Here is a 22546-nt window from a genome sequence, read left to right as displayed (position 1 = left end):
TTTTACATTAACATTACATTAACATTACTAACAAAGCTGTCTCTGCTTTGTTTTCTTGTAATACAAATGTTAAGATAAAACAATAAATTTTCCCCCAGTTATTCAATAGTGCACAGACAAAATAAATTTGAACACATGGGCTTTGACTAAATAAAAAACAAAACATAAATTGTAATGAAAGAAGTATTTACAGTTGGGTTGAAAAGTAAATTTAAAAAATAATGTACCACGTCTGATTTCAAAAGATTTTGACTTAAAGACATATATCCAAAAGTGTTAATGTATTACAGAATTTCAGTGAGGCTTTACTTAAAAAAATACATTCTAAACTGCATGATTTCAATGTGACCATCCATCCATGCCAGTTTGATTTGCTTTACAACTCTAGCTGATTGTATGTTTTTTAGTTAGTCTTAAAGCATTCTTAACTCTGACATAACAGGTGAACCAACAGTAACAAAATATTGATTGTTTTACTGATATGTATATCCAAAAAGGGGATTATGAGAAAATTTGAAATTTTTCTAGCGTGTTTATAAAAAGAATATTAGTTTGTTACTTTTAAGACTGTAAAAAAAAAACTTTTAGCGTATGTATGATTTTTTTTTCTCAAAGAAACCTATATGTGTGCTTAGCCTCTTGACCACAATATCATTATTCAATGTGATATAACCATTAAAAGTCTACCTGTATAATTAAATATTTACAATTATCTGAGTCAGCAACTAACATTTAGTTAGCTACCAAAATATATGTAGAGTTAACAATGTACAGTAATTTAGATCATTATGTACAAATATGGTTTAGGCACTGGCTAGAAATATCAAACTTATGAATTGTTAACTTAATGATCAATCACTCAAAACAGATCATATTTAAGTTAATTTAAACTGATACCATCTGTTTAAAAATCTTCACTGCGTTTTCCTTGATTCATGATTTGGGTAGTTACTGCACAGACAGTTACAGTTAACTGGAATTCGATTTGATATAAAAATTTCAATTCATTTTTTAAAGCGAAAAATGTTGATATTAAATTATTTTGACATTTCTTTAGGTCCTTAGATTTATTAATATTTATGTTATATTTTACACTCGCACCCCATTTTTATGTTAGTTTAACTTCTCCTGTCTTGCTGATCTGGGCTAGTTTGAGGGCACGTAAAATCTGAGGATAAAATTTAAAAACAATGATTAAATAATTAAAAAAATTAGTAGCTGTAGTCACAAATAAATACTCCAGACTAATGAAGGAGAAGCAACTCCTACCTTCATAATTGCTTTTAACATGGCAAGGGAAACAACTAATGCAGTAAGCATACAAGGGTTTAATCAAGGGGACAACTAAATTCTTACTTTAAGTTTGGCATCTCCAGTGGCCCCTGTTACTCGTAAGCCCATTGTGTTCATTTCCTTTGGTGTTAATGCTTTCCTGTGGACATATGGCTTTGGTTTAAAGACTCTTATAGCACAATGTACAGTGTCCTTATTGCACTATATACATAGTGCCCTTATAGCACAATGTACAGTGTCCTTATTGCACTATATACATAGTGCCCTTATAGCATAATGTCCAGTGTCCTTATTGCACTATATACATAATGTCCACATAGCACAATGCACAAAAGATAAGTAATAGGATTGTTGAGTAGTGCTGTGCTGGTTGCAATAATGCTTTAATAAATTAATTTAAAGATCTTTACAACATTTATAAGTCACATCTGAGTGATGAAAATTATTTCTTAAAAATGTGATTAACTAAGCAAAGAAGTTAAAAATAAAAAAAATGTTTTTTTCAAAGATCAGACATAATGTTCCATTTATATTTAGTTACTACTTTAAGAAGCAACTTTAAATCCTCCCATTCAATTATTTTATTGCTCGTTAAGTCTAGCAACTTACGTATTTCCCTCTTCTTTAAAATGCTGCCACAACAGTCTGTATGTCTATGAAAAATAAAAACAATAATTTCAAATGATTTTTTAATATCTGTTTTCTGACTGCACTATTATTTAAGAATTCATTTGAGCCTTGTATAAATTCATAAATTAAGAATAATATTAATTAATATTGACTACAACCACAGAGAAACTATTAAATATTTGGCAGAGATATATCCTTAGTAAATGTATGGGCATACGGGATGAACATGGGTAGCAACACAAACTAACTGGTAGATGAAATATACAAATACCCTATAATAATAGCAGAAATTTAACAAAAGAAAAACTGAGATACTTAAACTAGAAAGCATGTCAAATTACATAGGGGTAAAGTTGAAGTGTGACCAAAATCCCCACAAAAAAAAATTAGACCTAGGCTTTGTTGGTTAGACATAGTAGAGACAGACCTATAAGAACTTAAGAGCCATGAAAAAGGTGCTAAGCAGGCCAAAGCCCTCCATGGGCTGTAGAGCCATAGGGTTAGATCGGTGATAATTATATGAACTATAAACAACACTAATGTTGGCCACAAAAAACACACTATAAAACACAGCACTATCAACATCACCCACAGCAACATCAACCACAGTATCACCCCACTTTAACAATAGCAACACCATCATTAAACATACCCCTAACCCAACATGTAAACTGACCCTGTTAACATCCTCAAGCTTAGCTCTAGCTCTGATTAGCTCACACAAACCCCTAACCCTAACCCAACATGTAAACTGACCCTGTTAACATCCTCAAGCTTAGCTCTAGCTCTGATTAGCTCACACACAGACCCCTAACCCTAACCCAACATGTAAACTGACCCTGTTAACATCCTCAAGCTTAGCTCTACCCCTGATTAGCTCACACACAGACCCCTAACCCTAACCCAACATGTAAACTGACCCTGTTAACATCCTCAAACTTAGCTCTAGCCCTGATTAGCTCTGACACAGACATGAACTCTTCCTGGTCCAGCTCCTGGAATTCTGAACTGTTTTGTCTGCGCTCAAAAGGTGTAGGTACTGTCACTGAGAGAGAAACAAATCATTTGATTAAAGCTGTGTTCACAAGAGAGAAAACATTTGATTAAAGCTGTGTTCACAAGACATAGGTACTGTCATTAAGAGAGAAAACATTTGATTAAAGGTGTGTTCACAAGGTTTAGGTACTGTCACTGAGAGAGAAATCATTTGATTAAATGTGCATTCACAAGTTGAAGGAAACATAAAGAGAAAAAAAAAAATCATTTGAATAAAGGTGAAGGTATTGTCAGTAATATGAGAGAGAAAGTGGTGTTTGGAAGAGCTCATTTTCAGATTTGCATTAGGTAACCCCCCCCCCACTACTATCTTATTCTTTTATCCTAAGTTATATGAGGTAGGGCATGGAGCCCTATCATAAAACAGCTAATGGGACAGTAGGAATCAAAATATTGTACAATGAAGTCAAGAGGATCTTAATGTTTACTTAAAAATCTCATCTATTTAACTAAAGAAATCACTGAGCTTGAAATCTTTATAAAAATATCATACAAAGTTAAATCCTAAACAATACTAAAAATTATATGTAACAGATAATAACACTAACATCTAATTCTCCCACAATCAGTTTCCCAATCAAAAAATCACTATATCCTACTCATAAATATCTCCAAACTAAATGTGACTAAGCTACTTATTTCAACATGAGCTACTAGTCGAGTATCCTTCACTAAACCGGTGTGGATAACAACTAAAATCCTTCTAGTGTGTTCTGTTCATGACTCTAGCACACAGACCCTGACTGGTTATCTTGCTTCTGGCTAGTCAATTTAAGTTTGACCACTGTGTTATCTGTTTGTCCTAGATTCTTTTAGCAAGTTAGTCAGCACATCTATCAAACTTTTCTCTTTACAATGAATTTCCTGAAATATATTTCAGTCTCACCTTTAGTTTGCTGAAAATCTGTTTGATTTGTTGTTGCTGGTTGCTGTGAACTGGCTGAAGATGCTGTGGTACCTGGGTCATTCGAGGCACAGGTTTTAGAGTCCTCCTGGTTCTGTTCTTCAGATGGCAGGAGGTCATCTTTGGGGATACCCATCAGTTGGGATAGTTCTTCAAACATGGACACCGTGGCCTCCGTCATTTCAGGGTTAACCTGGAGGTAGGTGGCACAACAGTTCAGAGGTCAATGACATGGGGTATCTCAGTTCATAGGTCAATGACACAGGGTATCTCAGTTTATAGGTTAGGGACAAAAAGCATCTCAGTTCAAAGTTAAGGACAAAGGGTATCACAGTACCAAGGGACAAAATGTGTAGCTATTCAGAGTTAAGGACAAAATGTGTAGCTATTCAGAGTTAAGGACAAAATGTGTAGCTATTCAAAGTTAAGGACAAAATGTGTAGCTATTCAAAGTTAAGGACAAAATGTGTAGCTATTCAGAGTTAAGGACAAAATGTGTAGCTATTCAAAGTTAAGGACAAAATGTGTAGCTATTCAAAGTTAAGGACAAAATGTGTAGCTATTCAGAGTTAAGGACAAAATGTGTAGCTATTCAGAGTTGAGGACAAAATGTGTAGCTATTCAGAGTTAAGGACAAAATGTGTAGCTATTCAGAGTTGAGGACAAAATGTGTAGCTATTCAGAGTTAAGGATAAAATGTGTGGCTGTTCAGAGTTAAGGACAAAATGTGTAGCTATACAGAGTTAAAGACAAAATGTGTAGCTATTCAGAGTTAAGGACAAAAATGCATCTCATTTCAGGAAATAATACATCTTACATCACTTCAAGATACAAGATATTAGAATACAAAGTTAAGGGCACAATGTGGCAGTTAATAGGAAACAGTACTCAAGTTATTGTGTTCCCACAAAGACTAAAGTACCACTTCTGGTTACTGCAAATCATTCAAAAGTTAATAGAAACATGTGCATACAATCTAATACTTACATACCAGATACCTGAGAGAAACACTGTGAGCAGCTGTTCTATAGACTGATCATACACTTCTTTCTTAAGCAGTAACCATAAAAATTAAAGTGCCTAGCCTTGTTTACTTCCTTAATGACAAAAATTTATTACAATCTTGCTATGAATCTGAAGCATACTCTCTATACCTTAAAATATCTTTCCCTGCATTTGAAATGACAAACAGAAAATAAATAATCAGTTGAATGTATTTCTGTAGAAAAATGTCCTACCCCTGTCTGATTTTCCAGTTTCTCTAACATCTGTGTCATTGTAAGCAGCTGGGTTCGGAAGAAGGCAACTGTTTCCTTGGGACACAAAGTAAACAAATTAGTCCACACCTAATTATATATACATTTATTTATGGAAATTAAGAAATATCATTATACAAATCATAATATAGAATTAATAATTTTTATTAAAAATAATGGAGACATTTAATTAAAAGAGTCATAGATAATCAGCAGGTTTTGTTTAAATTGTGTAATATCAAAATCTGAATCTACAGTGTAATATCCAACAGTATCATGCCTTTACATTCTCCAAAGTTTTATCAGGTGTGAGTAGAATTTTGACAATTGACAATCTAGCATTGCATATTAGCAATGCTTTAAATAATAATTACATATTAATTACATGTTAATGGATATTATACTGCAGTCAGTCAGGCAAATTATCCCCATCAATTAAAACAACAAATGTCATTTACATTGGATAAATTGAATGTTCTAATTTTAATCAAATTAAAGACTGACACTAATTGAAGTAGGCAAGCACTTAACAGCATGTGGTAGTAAATACAACAAGATAGTTTAAAACACCTGGTTGATTAAACTTTATTGATTTTCACCCCTTAAACTTATAAGCCCTTGGTGGAAGAGGAACATTTTTTGTTAGTTGGTCACTTTGGGGGATGGTGTGGTTTAGAGGTATTTTAGGGATGGTGTGGTTTAGAGGTATTTGGGGGAAGGTGTGGTTTATTGGGGTAAGGTGTGGTTTAGAGGTATTTGGGGGAAGGTGTGGTTTAGAGGTATTTGGGGGAAGGTTTAGAGGTAGAACATGCCACATATCACAATGTCAGTACCCAAACATTTGACATAAATAAATACCTACTACAACAACATTGATTAAAAACAATCTGTTGCATGGAAACATAAATAAACATATGATCTAAGGTGTTGGTAAAAAAAAAATTCTTTAAAGACAATTAAACAAGAAAAAAATAATAATAAAACTTACAGACTTTGCACAACATCATAGGTTTTTATGATGATTTTTAAATGTACAAAGTGCATAAACCTACTTTCTGAGCTTGCTGGATAGCACTCATGTCTTCAACCAGAGATGAATACTCTGTTTTGACCTCTTCAATGGCTTTTAAGAGTCGCACAGGATTATTCTATTTATATGATGAGAAAATTTCCATGACATTGTAATTAACATCAATACTATAAACTTTGTAAAACTAATATTATATAGTAAGCTGTTTATACTTTTAAAAGGACAAGAGAGCTTTTAACTTATCATTTAAGCTACTTGAAAATTAAGCTAAAGGTTAACACAATACTAAATAATTGTTTTTTAACAGCTGTAAATAGTAATTCATTACTTAAAGTCATAGCAATAGTTCAATACCTATTAGTTAAAGTAAGATTTCTAAGAATTTCATAAAATAAACAAAATCTGAATGATTTTTTAAATTGAGTTTTAAAAAAGATAAGCTTACTTTTGTATTAACTCCTTGTTCATTTTCAAGCTGAAAATCAAGCTTTCTTGATATAAAGTTCAAGTCGGCCTCTGCTTTTTGAAACTGAAAAACAAAAGTCAGTTAATAATTTAAAAGAAGGGGAGGATTTGGTCAAGTAGTAGTAAAAGTAAAAAATAAAAAAAGTGAAGTTCCTCTTTAGACCTCACCATCTTTTGGGCAGATGGAGAAGAGTTCATGTTTCTTTACTTGTCGTATGATAGTATAGTGTGGTCAACACAATGCCCAGCCACTTTTACTTTCCTCAATGTAAGTCAGGTACCCATCAGAGCTGGGTGGACTGAGGGACGTCCTACAGTCACAAGTCTGAACCAAGGTCTGAACTCGAGAGCTTCGGGGTAGCTCTATCATTTGACCATGCAGTCCCATCCATGTAGTAGTATGCACTTGTTAAACCAAAAGCCTTTAAAATGAGCTACCACCTACATCCAAGCACAGTTGCGCCGTAAAAAAAAAACATCAAAACTTTTCAAAACAGAAAAAGAACACTAAAATGAAACAAACAAAAATAATGACCCAGCAAACTAAAAAAAAATACCAAGAACTTAGATTATAAAAAATGAAGAAATAGATAAAAATCCCTTTAAATTTCATTTTTCAAAACAGTAGTTGTAAGAAATACCAGTGAAAAAAATGATATTGCTGGAAAGGGAATTACAGTCAATCTAATTAAGACAATTTTGAATTTAACATTTTATAACCTGTGAAGTGAAGAACTAGATCTAGATGATATTATGATAATCTTATTTTAAGAATAAATCTAATATTCTCATAAAATAATTCAGCCATCTTCTTCAATCGTTTTTTGTAGCTACCACATCTCAACCCAGCCAATGCCCTTCTAGATCTAGATCTACATTTAATGTCATTTAAGTCTAATCTATTCCCCAGTCACTAGTGCTACCACCTTCAACTCCACCCCAACAATAACCGTGTCCTTATTACCGTGACCCTAAATAAATATTAATAAAAAATGAATAGGCCCTAAACTAATTGAATAATTAATTCTCAATTGTCGTAATAATTACGACGTAATTGAATATAGACCAATATGTTGAATATAGTATAGATCTAGTCTATCTAGATCGATACACTTTCCAGATTCTATCACCAAAAAAAATTCAATCGTCGCGCTTTTTCATTTTATTTACCAGCGACTCCAGTCTGTCAACTGCCTTTTCCATTTGATTTGCAATCTGTGAATCTGGGGTCTCTCGATCAGCTGCTGCAGTAAACAGACTAGTATAATAATGTCTCAGTCTAGACTAGACTCTAGTCTATTAATACTATTCTTAACTATACTATGTTATGTTACTATCTATACTGTATAATATTAGATATTATTATTAGACAAATAGATTTACAGGTAAATATCTAGATCTATACGAGATCTAGATTTTTAGACTAAAGACTTCAATCTGAAATCCTTGACCCAATACTAAAAGCGAAAGTAGAAATTTAAAAGTTGATAGTATTTTAGAGTACCCTCCCATGGCAAAGTGCATGGAGCCAATAAAATAATTTGTCCATTAATGTCGTGGCCGTTATATGTTCACTTCCGTTGTGTATAAAAGAACATTCTATTGGTCCAACTCAGCAATCATACTCGTCTAAGCAAACCCAAGCCTACGGTACACAGTAAAACAGTCACCATGTCTTCTGCTGGAAACATGATTTCGTTTGCATTTGTTATATTTTCAGCTCTTTGTCACCAAGTTTTTGGTGAAGTAGTTACTGGATCAGTTGCATTAAACTCGGGTGTTTTTGATAAGGTAATATTAGTAATATTAGACATTATTAGTACTTAAAATAGGAGACTTACCGTTACCGTGCGTTTACCGGTCAATGACAGAAGAATGAGACTGAGAAGATGATCATGATGTTTCACAAAAGATTGTCAAAAGAACTATCAAACTCACCCATACACCATAGCAGAGAAGCTACTCTTTTAATATAGATCTATAATCTTTTAAGTTCCATAGGCTAGATTTCTAGTTGGTGCTAGGTCCATATAATATAGATTTCTAGTATAGTCTAGACTCGAGAATCTAGATCTAGTCATTCTAGTGTTACGTGTAGTACAAAGTGTAGAGATCTAAATCTAGATTCTAGATCTAGTTTCTAGAGCAAATTACATTGTCCGAACACTACATGGGACCGAACACTTCGTCGGTTTTTGGCTCATAGAAACTTTAATTAGCATGTCTCATGCGAAACCACAGCGCCTGCACGTAAACTGTTCATTTATGAACACTTCCGTGTCAAGTACTTCCGTTTCCTCTCTCAAGAATTATTTTTAGAAAATTTTTAACGTTGCATGGTACGCACATTTCTATTTTTACACCAGCCGGATGAAGTGACCTAGGGTTGGACTTAGGGGCAAAACTTGAACCAATCAACGCTTAGCTAAAAGGTTACACTATAAATAGCTTCTATATATGTATGGAACATCGTAAATGTCAAGGTTAATGGGTTATTTTGTGCTTGAACAATAAAAAAGGGGTGTTCGCTAACTTTTTTGACCTTACATGGGATCGGACAGCAACACAAAAATATTATTAAATAAGAATTTAGAGCATAAAAGGGGCTGGTTATTGAAGGGAAAGGGTCAAAATAAGGTCAAGAAGGCAGTGGAATGCGAAAGAGGAGGGGGAATCATGTGACCTGGCTGGCTTAGCAGCGTACTGCGCGAGCCGCAATGGCTGAATGGGATGAACTTTGGGAGTGTGGGAAAAAGGTTTTATACTATTAAAATTACCTCACAAACAATCAATAACACAATATAAATGCATATAATATATGTTTTTATTCATTAAATTGACTTTAAATTATTCTAAATGAACAAAAAGTGCTATGTCCGATGACGGGTAAAGGTGTCCGAACACATGCAAAATTTTATTACATGTGTCCGAACACATGTTAAGACCCCCCAGTCACTATAACAAGAATAGCTAAAGTTCTATGCGTATGAATACAAAATGACACACACATTATTAAAGTAGAATGATTGCGGATAGATATGATACTTTTTTTTCCTTCCTATGTTAAGCGGTTACTGAATGGGACCGCATGGAAGTTTTAAGTTGCGTTTTTTCGCGGTGTGTGTCCGGACAGTGTAATTTGTTCTAGATCAAGAAATCTAGAATCTAATCTAGATCTAGAAAAATCTAGATCTAGAGCTAGACCGATTCATAGTTAATGACTTTAAAAATTAGTAGGGTAGGCTTTAACCCTCTTAAGACGTAGCTTTTTTAGAGAGCCGGTGCTAAGAAGACGGAGCCTACTTTCAAGTTTTGCACTTGTATCACACAAAAAATTTGAAAAAAATAAACTAATTATTTTACATGCATAAAAATATATATTATTTATTAGGAAATTGAATGAGCTAATATGATTTTTATAAATCTAATAAAAATCTCAACTTAAATATATGTGAGCTTTCTGATTTGCATAATTTATGCACGAAAAAAAATTTGACTGCACTAAATTACAGTAAATTTGTATAAAAATACGTTTTTTCTCTCTGTAATGCTAATCTAAATAATACACAAACATCTATTCAATAATCTGAACTAATTTACTGATTATTATTTCTACATTAGAATTTCTAAGTATATTTTTAGTATATTTTGATGACTGGACTGTTGGACATAAGAAAATTTACGATAGGACTCACGGCACTAAAAAAATCGATAAAAAACAAAAAAAATGAGGCAAACTTTCAATGGAAGTCGCCATTGAAGTGCTAGATATGTACTATAACAGTTAGAAGCAATCTGATTGGCTGATATGATACTAGAAAGCCAATCGTGTGGCTTCTACTATCACGGCTGAGACCCGGCCGATAGATCGGCCGGTCGTCTTTTTGGCTATAAAACCGGCGGCCGATAGATCGGCGTCTCAAGAGGGTTAATGAGTTATACATACTACTATGATACTACACTGTTGTTGCATCAATCATCAAACTAATTAATGATAATGACTAATGACCTCTCCAGGTCAGTGCCAGAGACTGGGTGGACTCAACTCTTAGACGCTTGACATTTAAAGTTTAATTTTAAAAAACACTTTTGTTTAAAATTTTAAAATTATTTTCAGATCATTCAAAAGCACAAGGCTGTTTTGGTGAAATTTGATGAGACTTATCCTTATGGTACTAAGCAAAATGTATTTAAAGAAGTTGCCAAAGCAAGCGTAGTCCAGTCAGATTTACTAGTAGCAGAAGTTCAGGTTGCAGGTGTGAAGCCAGTTTATGATTTTAATAAACATTGGATATTTAATATTTTACTTAAATTTGTTAATGCTGTTAACATACAACCTTAATTAATATTGTGTTCTAATTTTCAATGTGTCAAAAACTATTTTTTTCAATCTTTTAAATCAAGACATTTTTTGTGTGTACAGATTATGGTGATAAAGACAACATTGATTTGGCTGAAAGATTTGGTGTCACCAAAGCAGATTTCCCAGCATACAGGCTGTTCCTGAATGGCAAAAACACTGACCCAATCAAGTTTACTGCTAATGTTGAAAGTGCAGATGATATTAAAAACTTTGTGATTAGAGAATCAGGTAATATATTTGTCTAACTTAAATGTGTAAACACAATAATATTGATCTTCAGTGCGCATCTGCATTCAGTCATAATTTTGGAGTCAACTGCATATATGGCCCATAACAGGCTGACACAAAACTTAATTGTGTTGGAGCAAATACCATCCAACATTAAAATTAAGAGCAAAGAAATATGAATTTTAGGCAGACATGCCTACCATCTCAAAATTATCTGAATCGTTCCACAAAATCAAAAGAAAATAGTGTTTCAATCTGCCATTCCATGTGTCATTGCTGTTCTGTTAAGTGGAAAATATAGGCATACATATTTTTATATTTTAAAAATCTAACTGAAAAAGTAGTAGTGTAATGCAAATACTTCACATGGCATTAGTTTCCTTTTCTTTATTTACTTAATTATGTGCACTTTATTATTAGTTATTGACATGGCCAATCCTAGTACATCTACAGTGCATAGCAAGTCAGACCCATGTGAAGCTTGCAAATCAAGCTTAAGAATCCAAAATAGTTAAATTTTGTTTTATTATCAACTATGGTTAACGTATACCACAGTAATTTGACATATGAAGAAGTTATATACCTATATCTTGAAAATATTTTAGTAGGTACATTACAACAAATAATAAACTGATATTTATAGGTGTTATTAGCTATATAGTACTGTTTACTGTAACTGTATTTGTGCTCGTGTGTACTGTAGGCCCTTTTCTTATTTTTAATGAAATTTTTTTTCAGCACTGCACAGTAGCATCAGAGCTTATGTTCTCCTTTGATGGTTTAAATTCCTCTTTCTATTTTGACTGAAACCTATTACATTTTTATGCAGTAAAAAATCAATAATTGTTTTGTTCCCAGGTCTATGGCTTGGTCGTCCTGGATGCTTAGAAGAGTTTGATAACCTTGTTAAAGAGTTTTTTGCTGCAGCTGAGGATAAGAGGTCTGAGGTTGTACAGAAGGCTGAGAAGGCTGCTGAGAAACTCACTGTTGACAGTGAAAAGGCCTCAGCTGAGACCTATATCAAGACACTAAAGAAAGTTTTAGAGAAGGGTAAAGACTTTGTCAAGTCAGAAGTGACCCGTGTTGAAAAGTTGCGCTCAGGAAAAGTTAGTGATAAGAAGAAAGAGCAGTTGGGTGATAGGCTAAATATTTTAACTACATTCCAATTGAATGTCAAGGATGAACTATAGTTCTTGTTATAAACATTTTATAAGTGTTTAACTACAATTTTTGCATTTCCAAAAACAATTTTTAACTTTTATAAAGGTTGTTATTACTAAGTATTATGAGATTTATGATTTTGAACTTAAAGCATTATTTTTATTGCTGATTACCTTATGAACTTGTATGTTCTAATTTGCCTTGCATTCTTTTTTACTTTTAGTTATGCTGCAGCATAGTAATTGTGTTATTCAATAACTTGCTCAAGCTAATTTCAGTGCATATTAGCTTATCCATATTATTCACTGCCATAATACTGTTTTGGTAATGAGATTCCATAATTTAATGACTTAGTAGAATATTATTTTTAGCTGAGCAGTTATTAAGTTTGTAGTTCTAAACTTCAAATTGATTGCTAGCAGAATTAATATCTTTTAAGCACCATTTTTAATTAACTGATAATTGCTTTATGCTTCCATAATTTTTCTTTTTCTCCCCTCAACTATTGGCAATAAACAACATACATTGTCTCAGATAAACTGTCTTTTAGTTTATTTAAATGTTTTAAAGAACTTTGAATTATGTTTATTTATTATGTTGAGCTGCGTATCAAAAGATGCAGTGAGTTAATGCTGTGAAAAGATGACCATTTTTAAAAGCCCATGTATGATGTGGTAAATTATTAAAGTCATATCAATTTTAATCATCCAAGTTCTTTTTTTGTGTGTGTGCACAATTTCATAAAATGTGTGGGTTTTTAATTTCATACATTTCCATGGAAAAAATGTTAGCTAATTATGCTTATTTTAATGTTACAATTTTAATATTTATTTAAAAATAAAACTGTTATAAAGTGGGTTTATGTTTTGTTGTTGTATTCATTGAATACTGGAAAGTTACATTACATACAATTGAATTTTTGATACAGTTTTAAGCTAATGGGACAGAAATGATTTTTTTCTCTTCAGATCTTAAGTTAGTATTTACGATGGTCTGATCTATGTGCACAGCAGATTCTGTTAATATTGATCTTGTACTCCGGAATCGCATTAACTAGTCAAGTAGTTTACATCTTATAAACACAATAAGTATTAACTTCCATTTTGAAGTGTATACCTTAGTTTTATGTGAGGGGGGGGGATCTCCATTTAGTAGTATTAAAATTACCACAACACTGTTAAGCGTCCATTAATTTTTTCTCCAAGTAGTTATCAGTTGAAACAATAAGATGTCATAAGTTACCAGTTTGATGTTACAGTAACCCCCATCCCCTCCCCAATATTAATTTTTTTACGAACATTAACAGTTTTCATACCTTTTTCATTAGAAATTCAAAATAAATGCTTGCATAAATTTTTTCGCCATTCACATCTCCGACCCCCGCAAATCTATGTGATTTTGTTTAGCACCCATTCCCTACTCTCTTTCCCTCCCCCCCCCCCCCCACTCTATGATGCACACACGATTATAATCAGACGAAGACGAAACCCGGATAGATATGACTTTCATTAGACCCTCGGGGTATTCAATAGCTGAATATTGGGCTTGTGTCCATACAATTAACGATACTAATCCTAGTGTTGGTTTTGTTGAAACAGGACACACTCATGGGTACACGAAAAATAAAGCTTTTGCTGATGTATTTTATCACTGTAGAATATAGATCTAACATGTCGAGGAAATTAACAACAAAAGGCTATTGTAATTGAGGAATCAAAGAGGTCTATACTGGGAGACTAGCAGTTCTACAATATTCTAACATGAATTATTAGGGCTACTTATTTGAATGTAGGCCTACGTACAGTTTAACATTTGCCTTCTTATAGAATAAATGAAATGTAAAACTTCGAATGTGGTGCATAGACCGTTTATAGACCTATATATTTCGATTTAATTCATTTATCAAGCACAATTCACTTCATTTAAAATTTCGTTTATTTCACAATAATGATATATATATATATATATATATATATATATATATATATATATAGGCCCAGTCGTGTTTACCTTCCCTAACGTGAGTTAGGTACCGACTATATTGGGTGGACTCAAGGAAATTCTGCTATTGACTAGAACCCGGAATCAAACTCGAGACTTGCGGGTTAGCAGTCTAGCGCTCTACCTCTAGGCCATAATCGGGCCTAGTTTGCTGAATAATAAATCAAAATAAATTACTAGGCCTAGTATTCTGAAGAATAACTTATAAGAAATCGTAACAAATAATCACTGATTATTGTCCTACGTTTTCAATGTACACAGTTCCAGACATTCACCAGATAAAGTATCGCAACATTGCACGTCAAGCTTAATTTACATAAAGTGATTTAATACTCTAGTAGCTTCAGTGGCGTAGACAGGGGGGTTAGGGGGGGTCATAACCCCCCCCCATAGACCCCTCGGTATATATAAAAAGTATGAGGGGGGGGGTGCAAATCGAAAGTTTGAGGGGGGGGGGGGTGCAAGTCGAAAGTTTGTCCCCGGGTAAAAATTGGAACCCCCCCCCCCTTGAGACGATCCTGGCTACGCCACTGAGTAGCTTTACCATTTTCATGACTGTTCCCTGATATCGCAACGTAGCTCTAAAATATCCTTATCGTGACAACTTAAAACCGTAAACTGTTTTATGAGTGTGGCGTAACTTTGGCAAACAAAATCCGATCTACATCTCTGTGAAGATCCTGAATGAGAAATTTTTTTTCTTCAAGAATGTGGCAAGATTGTAAATCAGTGTTTCTTTCATTCATTTTTCTCCAGGGGGTGTGGGATGGGGCACTTGAAAATTTTGGGGAGTGGACTTAAATGTCCAGGGGGGGGGGCACTGTTTAAAGCATATCTATTTTGTAGCCAATTAAAATTCTTATTTGTTCGGGGAAGAAGTGTTTAGGTGAGGAGAGGAGCGCCGGTGCACCCCTCCCCCTCCCCCCCCCAATCGAAGAAACTCTGTTGATAGTTGCGCAAATTGTTTATCCACTTAAGTGCAGAATGTTTTTGGCGGCACTGACGACACATAAATACTGATGAAACAAGGGAATTTCTGTGAGAAACTGAAGTACAAGAACGTTTTTAAAGATAGGTGTTGAAGTAATAGCATGGAATGGTTTGGGTTGTACCTTATTATTCTATGATAAACCGAAATACAAGAACGTTTTCATGATAGGCGTTGAAGTAATAGCATGGGATGTTTTAGGCTGTGCCTTGGTACCATTATTAACCCCTTTCTTATGTTGTTTTTTTCGAAAAAAAAAAGATTCCTCTCGTCTTTTTTCTATGTGTGGCAAATGAACATATACAACATCTTGTAACAGATCACCCCGTCGTATATGAACAAATGGATCAGTGAGGTGAATGAAAATAGCACACAAGGAACGAACACACACACACACGCACACACACACACACATATATATATATATATATATATATATATATATATATATATATATATATATATATAGGCCCTATATATATATAAATGTATAGGCTTTTATATTTTTTTGAAGATGAAGAGGGGCGGGGATTGACTGCATAGTCTGATTGATGACCTAGCAATGCTACAGGTAAGAACGAATATCCGGCCCTAAAGTGTGACAAATTCAGAGGACTTCGTTTCTATTTTAATTCAAGTCGGCCCCTATGTCCGTGATGTCCATCTCTCCGTGAGAGTCGCGGTCATACCTATGTTTAGATATCACGATAGTCTATTAAATTCAGATCTCTTTCCACTAAGTAAAGTTTTTTTTAACGTTCTGGGATATTTAATAAGAAAGGTAATTGCTCTGTTTTATCTCCCTTTATTGTGTCATATTAAAAAGTAAATATTAAACGTATAGCCAGCAATGTGAAATTTAACTTTCTCTCTTAGAGATCGGGGTCGGGGGTGAAAGAAAGGTCAGTAGTTTTGTGTCGATGTGTGATGAGGGGGAGGGGGGTTCAGATAATGTGACGTCACTTTTGCTGTTTCAAAAAGTAATTTTAGAATCTGAATTTTATCCGTTATTTCGCGTTTTATAAAACTGTTTTAATAAATTGTAATAGAAATGTATTGAAATACTCTATGTTGACCGAGCACAGTCAAAAATCGATGTTTTGAAAACATGTCAACTGCGAGTTTGAGAGGGGGGGGGGTGTTGTAGGTTGAGTTGTGACGTCATTTTAGGGTGTAAGGGTCAGGGTTTTTTTGGTGACACTGTGTGACGGAGGGCAGGGTGCAGATAAAATCGTTAAAAAAAACAGTGACGTCATTTATGGATGACCACTTGACCTAAATGTTAATACACGTACTCGGAATAATTTAGCTTACAAGTAATTTGGCAAAACGAAAATAACTCTACTTAATAAGCCAAGAGTCAAGCATAACTTAAAAAGACAACAACAACATTTTTTTTTTAAATTACCACTTCAAGTTGGTGAATACAAAAAAAAAAACTATTTAAAAAAAGGTTCTTTATTCACTAATTCTATCGTCCTCCATGAAAGAAATACTGACTGTTGTGTTACAAAAAACAAGATGCAATAGAAGGCTTTTCACTCCACGGATTTACTGTCTGTTAAAGGCTGTATCTGGCAACAATCAACACCGTAGTAGACAATTACCCGGCTTAACTTCTATACCAAGACTATATTTTGGCATTTCGATTCGATACAAGTTTCCGTAAGTATAGTTTTTTTTTTTTTTTTTTTTTTTTTTTTTTTTTTTTTTTTTTTTTTTTTTTGCAATTTCACTTCCCCAGATTCAGAATGTTCGTTCAAACTTCACCTTTTTTTTTCAAACTGTTCTAAATCTAACAAAGGCATTGTGGTAAAATATTCGTGACACCTGTCTCTCATCATTATTACACAACGATTATTCCTTTTCAATCCATATATAAAGGTCGAGGACACAAAACATTAACCCATGTGAAGGTTTTCGATAGTTGAAGAGTCGCTACGCCTCATGGGGGGGGGGGGGTGACACCATTAAGTGCCGCAACGGGTGACACCCGACCTCGCTACGCCACTGATACACATGTAAGTAAATGTGTTATGACTGTATCTACATGCAGTGGCGTCGCTAGGTAGGGTGTCAGCCGTTGCGGACACTCATGGTGTCACTCCCCAAAGAGATATTTTCAACATTTGTATCTGCTTAAATCTTTCTAGCATTTTAGGGTATACTAAGTTTGTACTTGAATTATTACCAATTCAGCCTACTCCATTGAAAAAAAAAACAAAAAACAAAAACAAAACCAAGACGAAAGACGTGTAAATTTGTCAATTTGGTAAGTCGACCAGTTGTATTTTGATGTCTTTCTTGTGATTTCTATAATTTATTTTCCTTTCGACAAGTTTTTTTTGTAAAGCTTATTTATTTACCAAAAATCAATACATTAAAATTTAATTTTTGAAACATACAATTTTAAATGAAAATTAGAAAAAAAAGTTTTGAATGTACTAAGTAAAAAATATTAATTAGAATGAAGCAAATCAGTGAAAGCCAATACTTAGTGATAAGAAATGTGAAAAAAAAACTTTATCCCCTCTGTAAATATTTCATTTGGTGTCTCCCCTCACCAGAGTTTCTTCCAGGCATCTATTGCCCCCCCCCCCCCCCCCGAAATTTTTTTACCGCCCCCCCCCCCCGAACGAAATGAAATTTATATAATTTATATAAAAAATATATACTTTTAACAGTGTCCGCCCCCCGAAGAAAGTCTACCGCCCCCCCTCCCCCCGAAAATTTCAAGTGCCTCCCGGAGATAAAAGTCTGGAAGAAACACTGCCCCTCACCAGTCCGTCGTAATCGTCCATTTATACTAAAACGTTTATTTAACTTTAATTAATCATTAATTGAACTGGCAAAAGAAATTTTCTTCTATAAATTTGCAAATGTTTTTATCTTGATGTCTCCCCTCTAAATAGTGTTACACTGTGCGGTCCGCACCCCCCCCCCTCACCCCCTCGCGACGCCTATGTGATCATGAACCCCTTGTGTGTTTGTTTTGCACTATCTACGACTTTATTTGTCAAACATAATTTTTTTTCCTCGACTTGATCATAGTCTTGCATTATGCTATAGAATTCGGTTACCTCTCTATGTAGATTGTCCCCACTCAAAGTGCCCTATCTGCCCCTTACAACAGCTATTATATAAGGAGGCCGCAGTTTTCAACGTGCCATATTACTAAAACGTTATCTAACCAAGCTCATAGTGTCTTGTGGGAACAAAGCAGTAAGTAGTTTTAAGACTTGCATATATATATATATATACATATATATATATATATATATATATATATATATATATATATATATATATATATATATATATATATATATATATAATAGGCCTATATATATGCATACATATGTATTGTATTATATAAATAAGACTATATATTATGTGCATGCATATAAATATATATGTATATTTATTTATACATATATATAATATAATATAAAATACGTACATATATGTGTGTGTGTGCATGTTTGTACGTGCGAAGTTGTTGTAAGATCTATTAAAGAATACAAATATATTACTATAAGTTGCATTTATTTCTCAATTGTCAGGCAAGTTCCAACGATGGCTCGTATTCTGGCACTGGTTGTTTTCCTCTTCCATTGCATTCACCCAAACCAAGGCCAACAGTATGTGAAAAGTGAAACGTCTAACCAAACTCCAACAGAATTTATTGGCCAGTCAACTATTGCAGCGTTTGACAAAGTTCAGTACCACGTGGCCGTATTTCGCGGGATACCTTTTGCTAAACCCCTTAGTGGAGACCAGAGGTTCTCAAAACCTCAGACATTGGAGCTGAAGAATGAGACATATGACGCACTCAACTTTAAAAATATCTGCTTTCAAAAACCGGATGATGCGGACAAATGTCGAACTGGCTTCACACAATCTGAAGATTGCCTGTATCTGAATATCTACGTGCCTTTAAAAGTAAACAATAATGCAGATAATTCAAATGCCAACATTACTTTATCAAACAATAAAACAGAGAATCTGGCAGTTTATATTTACATTCACGGCGGGGCTTATTTTGAAGGAAACGGCAACTGCTACGATATGGGAATCTTCTCCGGGTTTGGAAACATCATTGTCGTGACGATCAATTACAGACTCGGCGCGTTTGGGTTTCTGTCAACGGATGATGACGTCATACCAGGAAACCTGGGATTGTGGGATCAACACGAGGCTATCAAGTGGGTGAGCGAGCATATCTCGGCGTTCGGTGGCGATCCGGGACGTATCACCGTGGGCGGCCAGTCCGCTGGTAGCTACAGTTCTATCTTACAAGCGCTGTACCCCGGCAATGGAGGACTCTTCCAGAGGGTGATTGCTCAAAGCGGTACCCCGGCGGCCAAGAACAGTGTGAGCAGGGTGGCCTACAACACCAGTCTACACGTGGCCAAGTTGTTGGGATGTGATGTAGACGGGCCGAACCAGAGTTCCAAGATCAAACAATGTCTTCTGGGAGTCAACGCTTCTAGACTTGCTGAAGTTTCACCACATGTTTTAGCGCCGTCAACATTGCCGTTCGAACCTAGCTTAGGCGGAGCATTCATCGCTAATGACCCGAGTTTAATCTTCTCTAGTAACTCTAACCCTGACGCCATACCTGCGCATTTCTCCAACAAAGACATCCTCATCGGCGTAGACGCTCAAGACGGTGAGGTGGCTTACAGACTTTGGGTTCTTTTGTTCAATATCTCTGCTGCAACTGCCTTCACAACTCCTATGCCGAAAGAAAGGTTTAGAGAACTTGTTTACGATTACTTATCTGACAACTTAAACGAAGACATAAATAAATACAAAAGAATCATCGACGCTGTTGTAGAGAGGTACACGGACTGGGGAGACGCGGACAATTTGACGGTGGTGAGCAACAAAGCTGTGGAAATGTTGACGGACGTTTTCTTCGTTTTACCCGTGCGTGACACGGCTATTGGACATGCGCACAACAAGACAACATCAAGACGTAGGCGTGACGTAGTGTCGGCGGCTGGGAAGACGTACGTGTACAAGTTTGTGATCCCCAAAAGTTTGTCGAGTAGAAATACGATCTGGTGGGTGGAGGGAACGGAGCACGCTTCTGAAATTCCGTATACTATGGGTAACGTTGGCAACAATTCCGATGGTGTGAAGTTGTCTAAGGCCTTTATGACATACTGGTCAAATTTCATCAAAACAGGGTAAGACGATTAAACATTATGTCATGAAAGATTAGGTCTATGTAATATTTACCAATATTTGAGGGACGGTGTGACCTAGCGATAGCGCGCTAGACTGCTAACCCGAAAGTTCGAATTCGGGTCCAAGTCAGTAGAACGTCCCTGATTCCACCCAGCTCGAATGAGTACCTGACTCACGTTAGGGAAAGTTAAGGCGGCTGGGCATAATGCTGACCACACCATCCCTTCATATGTCGAGTTCAAGAAACATGAACTCTATTTAATCTTCCCAATGGATCGTTATGTCTAAACAGAAACTTGACTTTACTTGATGTTTACCATATATATATATATATATATATATATATATATATATATATATATATATATATATATATATATATATATATATATATATATATATATATATATATATATTTATATATAGGCCTGTATATATATATATATATATTTATAGGCCTTTATTGTGAGTAGGAATCTTAAAATACTTGTTTAAAATATACACATTTTTTTGCAAATAAAAAAAATGTTATTTTTAGCTAATCGATTAAAATAATAAATAAGGGCTTTGAATAAAATTAATAACATTTGAAAATCTTGTTATATTTGAAATTAATTTTAAAAAATCACATCTTTTTTTACAGAAACCCAAACTCAAACCCAGACAAAACGCCCGCCACTTTTGCTGAATGGAACCAGTTCACAGTCGCAGACCAGAAGTACCTGTACCTGACCAATGATCCAGCAATGAGGGCAAACTTTGGAGCTGAGACCCGCCACCTGTGGCAAGACGTGGTCCCCAGCTTGAAACAACTGCTGGTGAACCAGGACAGCCTTGTGAAACCTAGCCCAATAACGTGTCGTAGCAACAGGGGAAGTCACTCCGCGATCAGTGTCTTTTTTCTTCTCTCGCTGCTGTCCCTTGCGGTTGTCTAAGGATGCTTTTATCTTCTTGTTATGTTTTGTTATACGGCAGTTTGTTGGTAGGGGTCATTCATAAACGACGTCACACGCCTGTGAGGTGTGGTAGTGTGTGTGTGTGGGGCGGGGGAGGGAAGGGGGGGGGGGTTGGGAGTTTATGACATTGTGTGACGAGAGGTCGGGTTCAAAAAGTGGGAAGACACACTTTTTGCAGTTTTAAAAAGTAATGTTAGAAGCTAAAATTTAGACCTTATTTCGCGTTTAAAAAAAAAAAGGAGAAATTAATTAATGTAGTCAATCTTTGATCAGGCTCAGTAGATATTTTAGAAAGAAATCGAAATAAAAAAACAAAAACAGGAATTGCAATTCTCAGGGAAATGTTGTAAACTATGCGTGTAACCTCTCATTTTAGGAGAGGGGTGGGGGGGGGGGGATTCTACTAGCTTTTTGTGACGAACATGAAAAAAAGGGGGGGGGGGGGGCGTAACAATCGTCTAATGAAAACGTGACGTCATTTATGGAGGGCTCTCATATGCATTTTCATAAATAAATTACAAGTCGACGTTGATCATGAGTTAGTTGTTTTATTTAATTAAGTTCATTTGGCATACTAACAGGTTAACAAAGACTATTTATTTATTTAAAACTTTTCTGGTTAATATTGTTGGGATGTTTTTAAAGGTAAAGTTACCCTTCAGAAATGACGGTTATTGCAAGCACAATTACAGGGATTAAAGAAACAACAGGATAAATTTATTTTCAGTTCAAAGAATAAAATTAGACTTTACTGACGCTGAATGAAAAATAACACCCACCTATTTCTAAATATACACTACGAGCCGACCCGCTGCGTATCATACGCCGCTATTTAGGTTTTTTTTTCTACTTTTCAGTAATTTATAATTTGTGAATTCGACAGTACCAATGCTGCCACTAAAAATATTTGCTTAAAACACTAAACCCCCCTTCCCCCCCCCCCCCCCCCCACGTGAAAGCAGCCTCCTCTTAGTTACCTCCTCTAAGTTTAAAATCGTTTCAAACTAAATTATCTGCCC

General features: G+C 34.9%; 3 protein-coding genes across 4 annotated transcripts; 2 read left to right on the top strand and 1 right to left on the bottom strand.

Moving 5' to 3' along the window:
• Nucleotides 1-13: 13 nt before the first annotated feature.
• On the bottom strand, nt 14-8138 carry LOC131927303 (spindle and kinetochore-associated protein 2). 2 transcript variants are annotated; one of them, XM_059283088.1, is made up of 10 exons: nt 7805-8138; nt 6615-6698; nt 6192-6287; nt 5122-5196; nt 3866-4076; nt 2844-2968; nt 1903-1946; nt 1357-1432; nt 1102-1168; nt 14-973 (listed from the first exon to the last, which is right to left on the bottom strand). In XM_059283088.1, exons 1-9 carry the CDS (start codon nt 7835-7837, stop codon nt 1109-1111), a joined length of 804 nt encoding a protein of 267 aa, XP_059139071.1. In that variant the 5' UTR covers nt 7838-8138; the 3' UTR covers nt 14-973; nt 1102-1108. The 2 variants fall into 2 exon arrangements, with proteins under 2 accessions (XP_059139071.1, XP_059139070.1); XM_059283087.1 differs by having other exon boundaries at nt 14-1168; nt 7805-8137.
• Nucleotides 8139-8234: 96 nt separating this feature from the next.
• On the top strand, nt 8235-13089 carry LOC131927296 (endoplasmic reticulum resident protein 29). Its single transcript, XM_059283079.1, has 4 exons — nt 8235-8425; nt 10752-10890; nt 11058-11225; nt 12084-13089. Exons 1-4 carry the CDS (start codon nt 8306-8308, stop codon nt 12413-12415), a joined length of 759 nt encoding a protein of 252 aa, XP_059139062.1. The 5' UTR covers nt 8235-8305; the 3' UTR covers nt 12416-13089.
• A 5378-nt stretch (nt 13090-18467) lies between these two features.
• LOC131927299 (cholinesterase 1-like) lies at nt 18468-21628 on the top strand. The gene is made up of 3 exons (XM_059283082.1): nt 18468-18597; nt 18939-20570; nt 21215-21628. Exons 2-3 carry the CDS (start codon nt 18952-18954, stop codon nt 21504-21506), a joined length of 1911 nt encoding a protein of 636 aa, XP_059139065.1. The 5' UTR covers nt 18468-18597; nt 18939-18951; the 3' UTR covers nt 21507-21628.
• The last annotated feature ends 918 nt before the right edge of the window (nt 21629-22546 follow it).

This window comes from Physella acuta, unplaced genomic scaffold (genome assembly GCF_028476545.2).
Source record: "Physella acuta isolate Inbredline_101_S28 unplaced genomic scaffold, ASM2847654v3 ptg001394l, whole genome shotgun sequence".
Classification (NCBI taxonomy): Eukaryota; Metazoa; Mollusca; class Gastropoda; family Physidae; genus Physella; species Physella acuta.
This window is presented reverse-complemented; position numbering and strand designations above follow the sequence as displayed.

What these genes read in the sequence shown, in the direction of transcription:
- LOC131927299 (XM_059283082.1), top strand. Translation starts at nt 18,952, where the DNA reads ATGGCTCGTATTCTGGCACTGGTTGTTTTCCTCTTCCATTGCATTCAC. An exon ending in TCAAATTTCATCAAAACAGG is followed by an intron (nt 20,571 to 21,214) that starts GTAAGACGATTA and finishes CTTTTTTTACAG; the next exon opens with AAACCCAAACTCAAACCCAG.
- LOC131927303 (XM_059283088.1), bottom strand. Translation starts at nt 7,837, where the DNA reads ATGGAAAAGGCAGTTGACAGACTGGAGTCGCTG. An exon ending in AGATTTTCAGCAAACTAAAG is followed by an intron (nt 2,969 to 3,865) that starts GTGAGACTGAAA and finishes TTTCTCTCTCAG; the next exon opens with TGACAGTACCTACACCTTTT. An exon ending in AGTTTGAGGATGTTAACAGG is followed by an intron (nt 1,947 to 2,843) that starts GTCAGTTTACAT and finishes TATTTTTCATAG; the next exon opens with ACATACAGACTGTTGTGGCA.
- LOC131927296 (XM_059283079.1), top strand. Translation starts at nt 8,306, where the DNA reads ATGTCTTCTGCTGGAAACATGATTTCGTTTGCATTTGTTATATTTTCA. An exon ending in ACTCGGGTGTTTTTGATAAG is followed by an intron (nt 8,426 to 10,751) that starts GTAATATTAGTA and finishes AATTATTTTCAG; the next exon opens with ATCATTCAAAAGCACAAGGC. An exon ending in AGCAGAAGTTCAGGTTGCAG is followed by an intron (nt 10,891 to 11,057) that starts GTGTGAAGCCAG and finishes TTGTGTGTACAG; the next exon opens with ATTATGGTGATAAAGACAAC.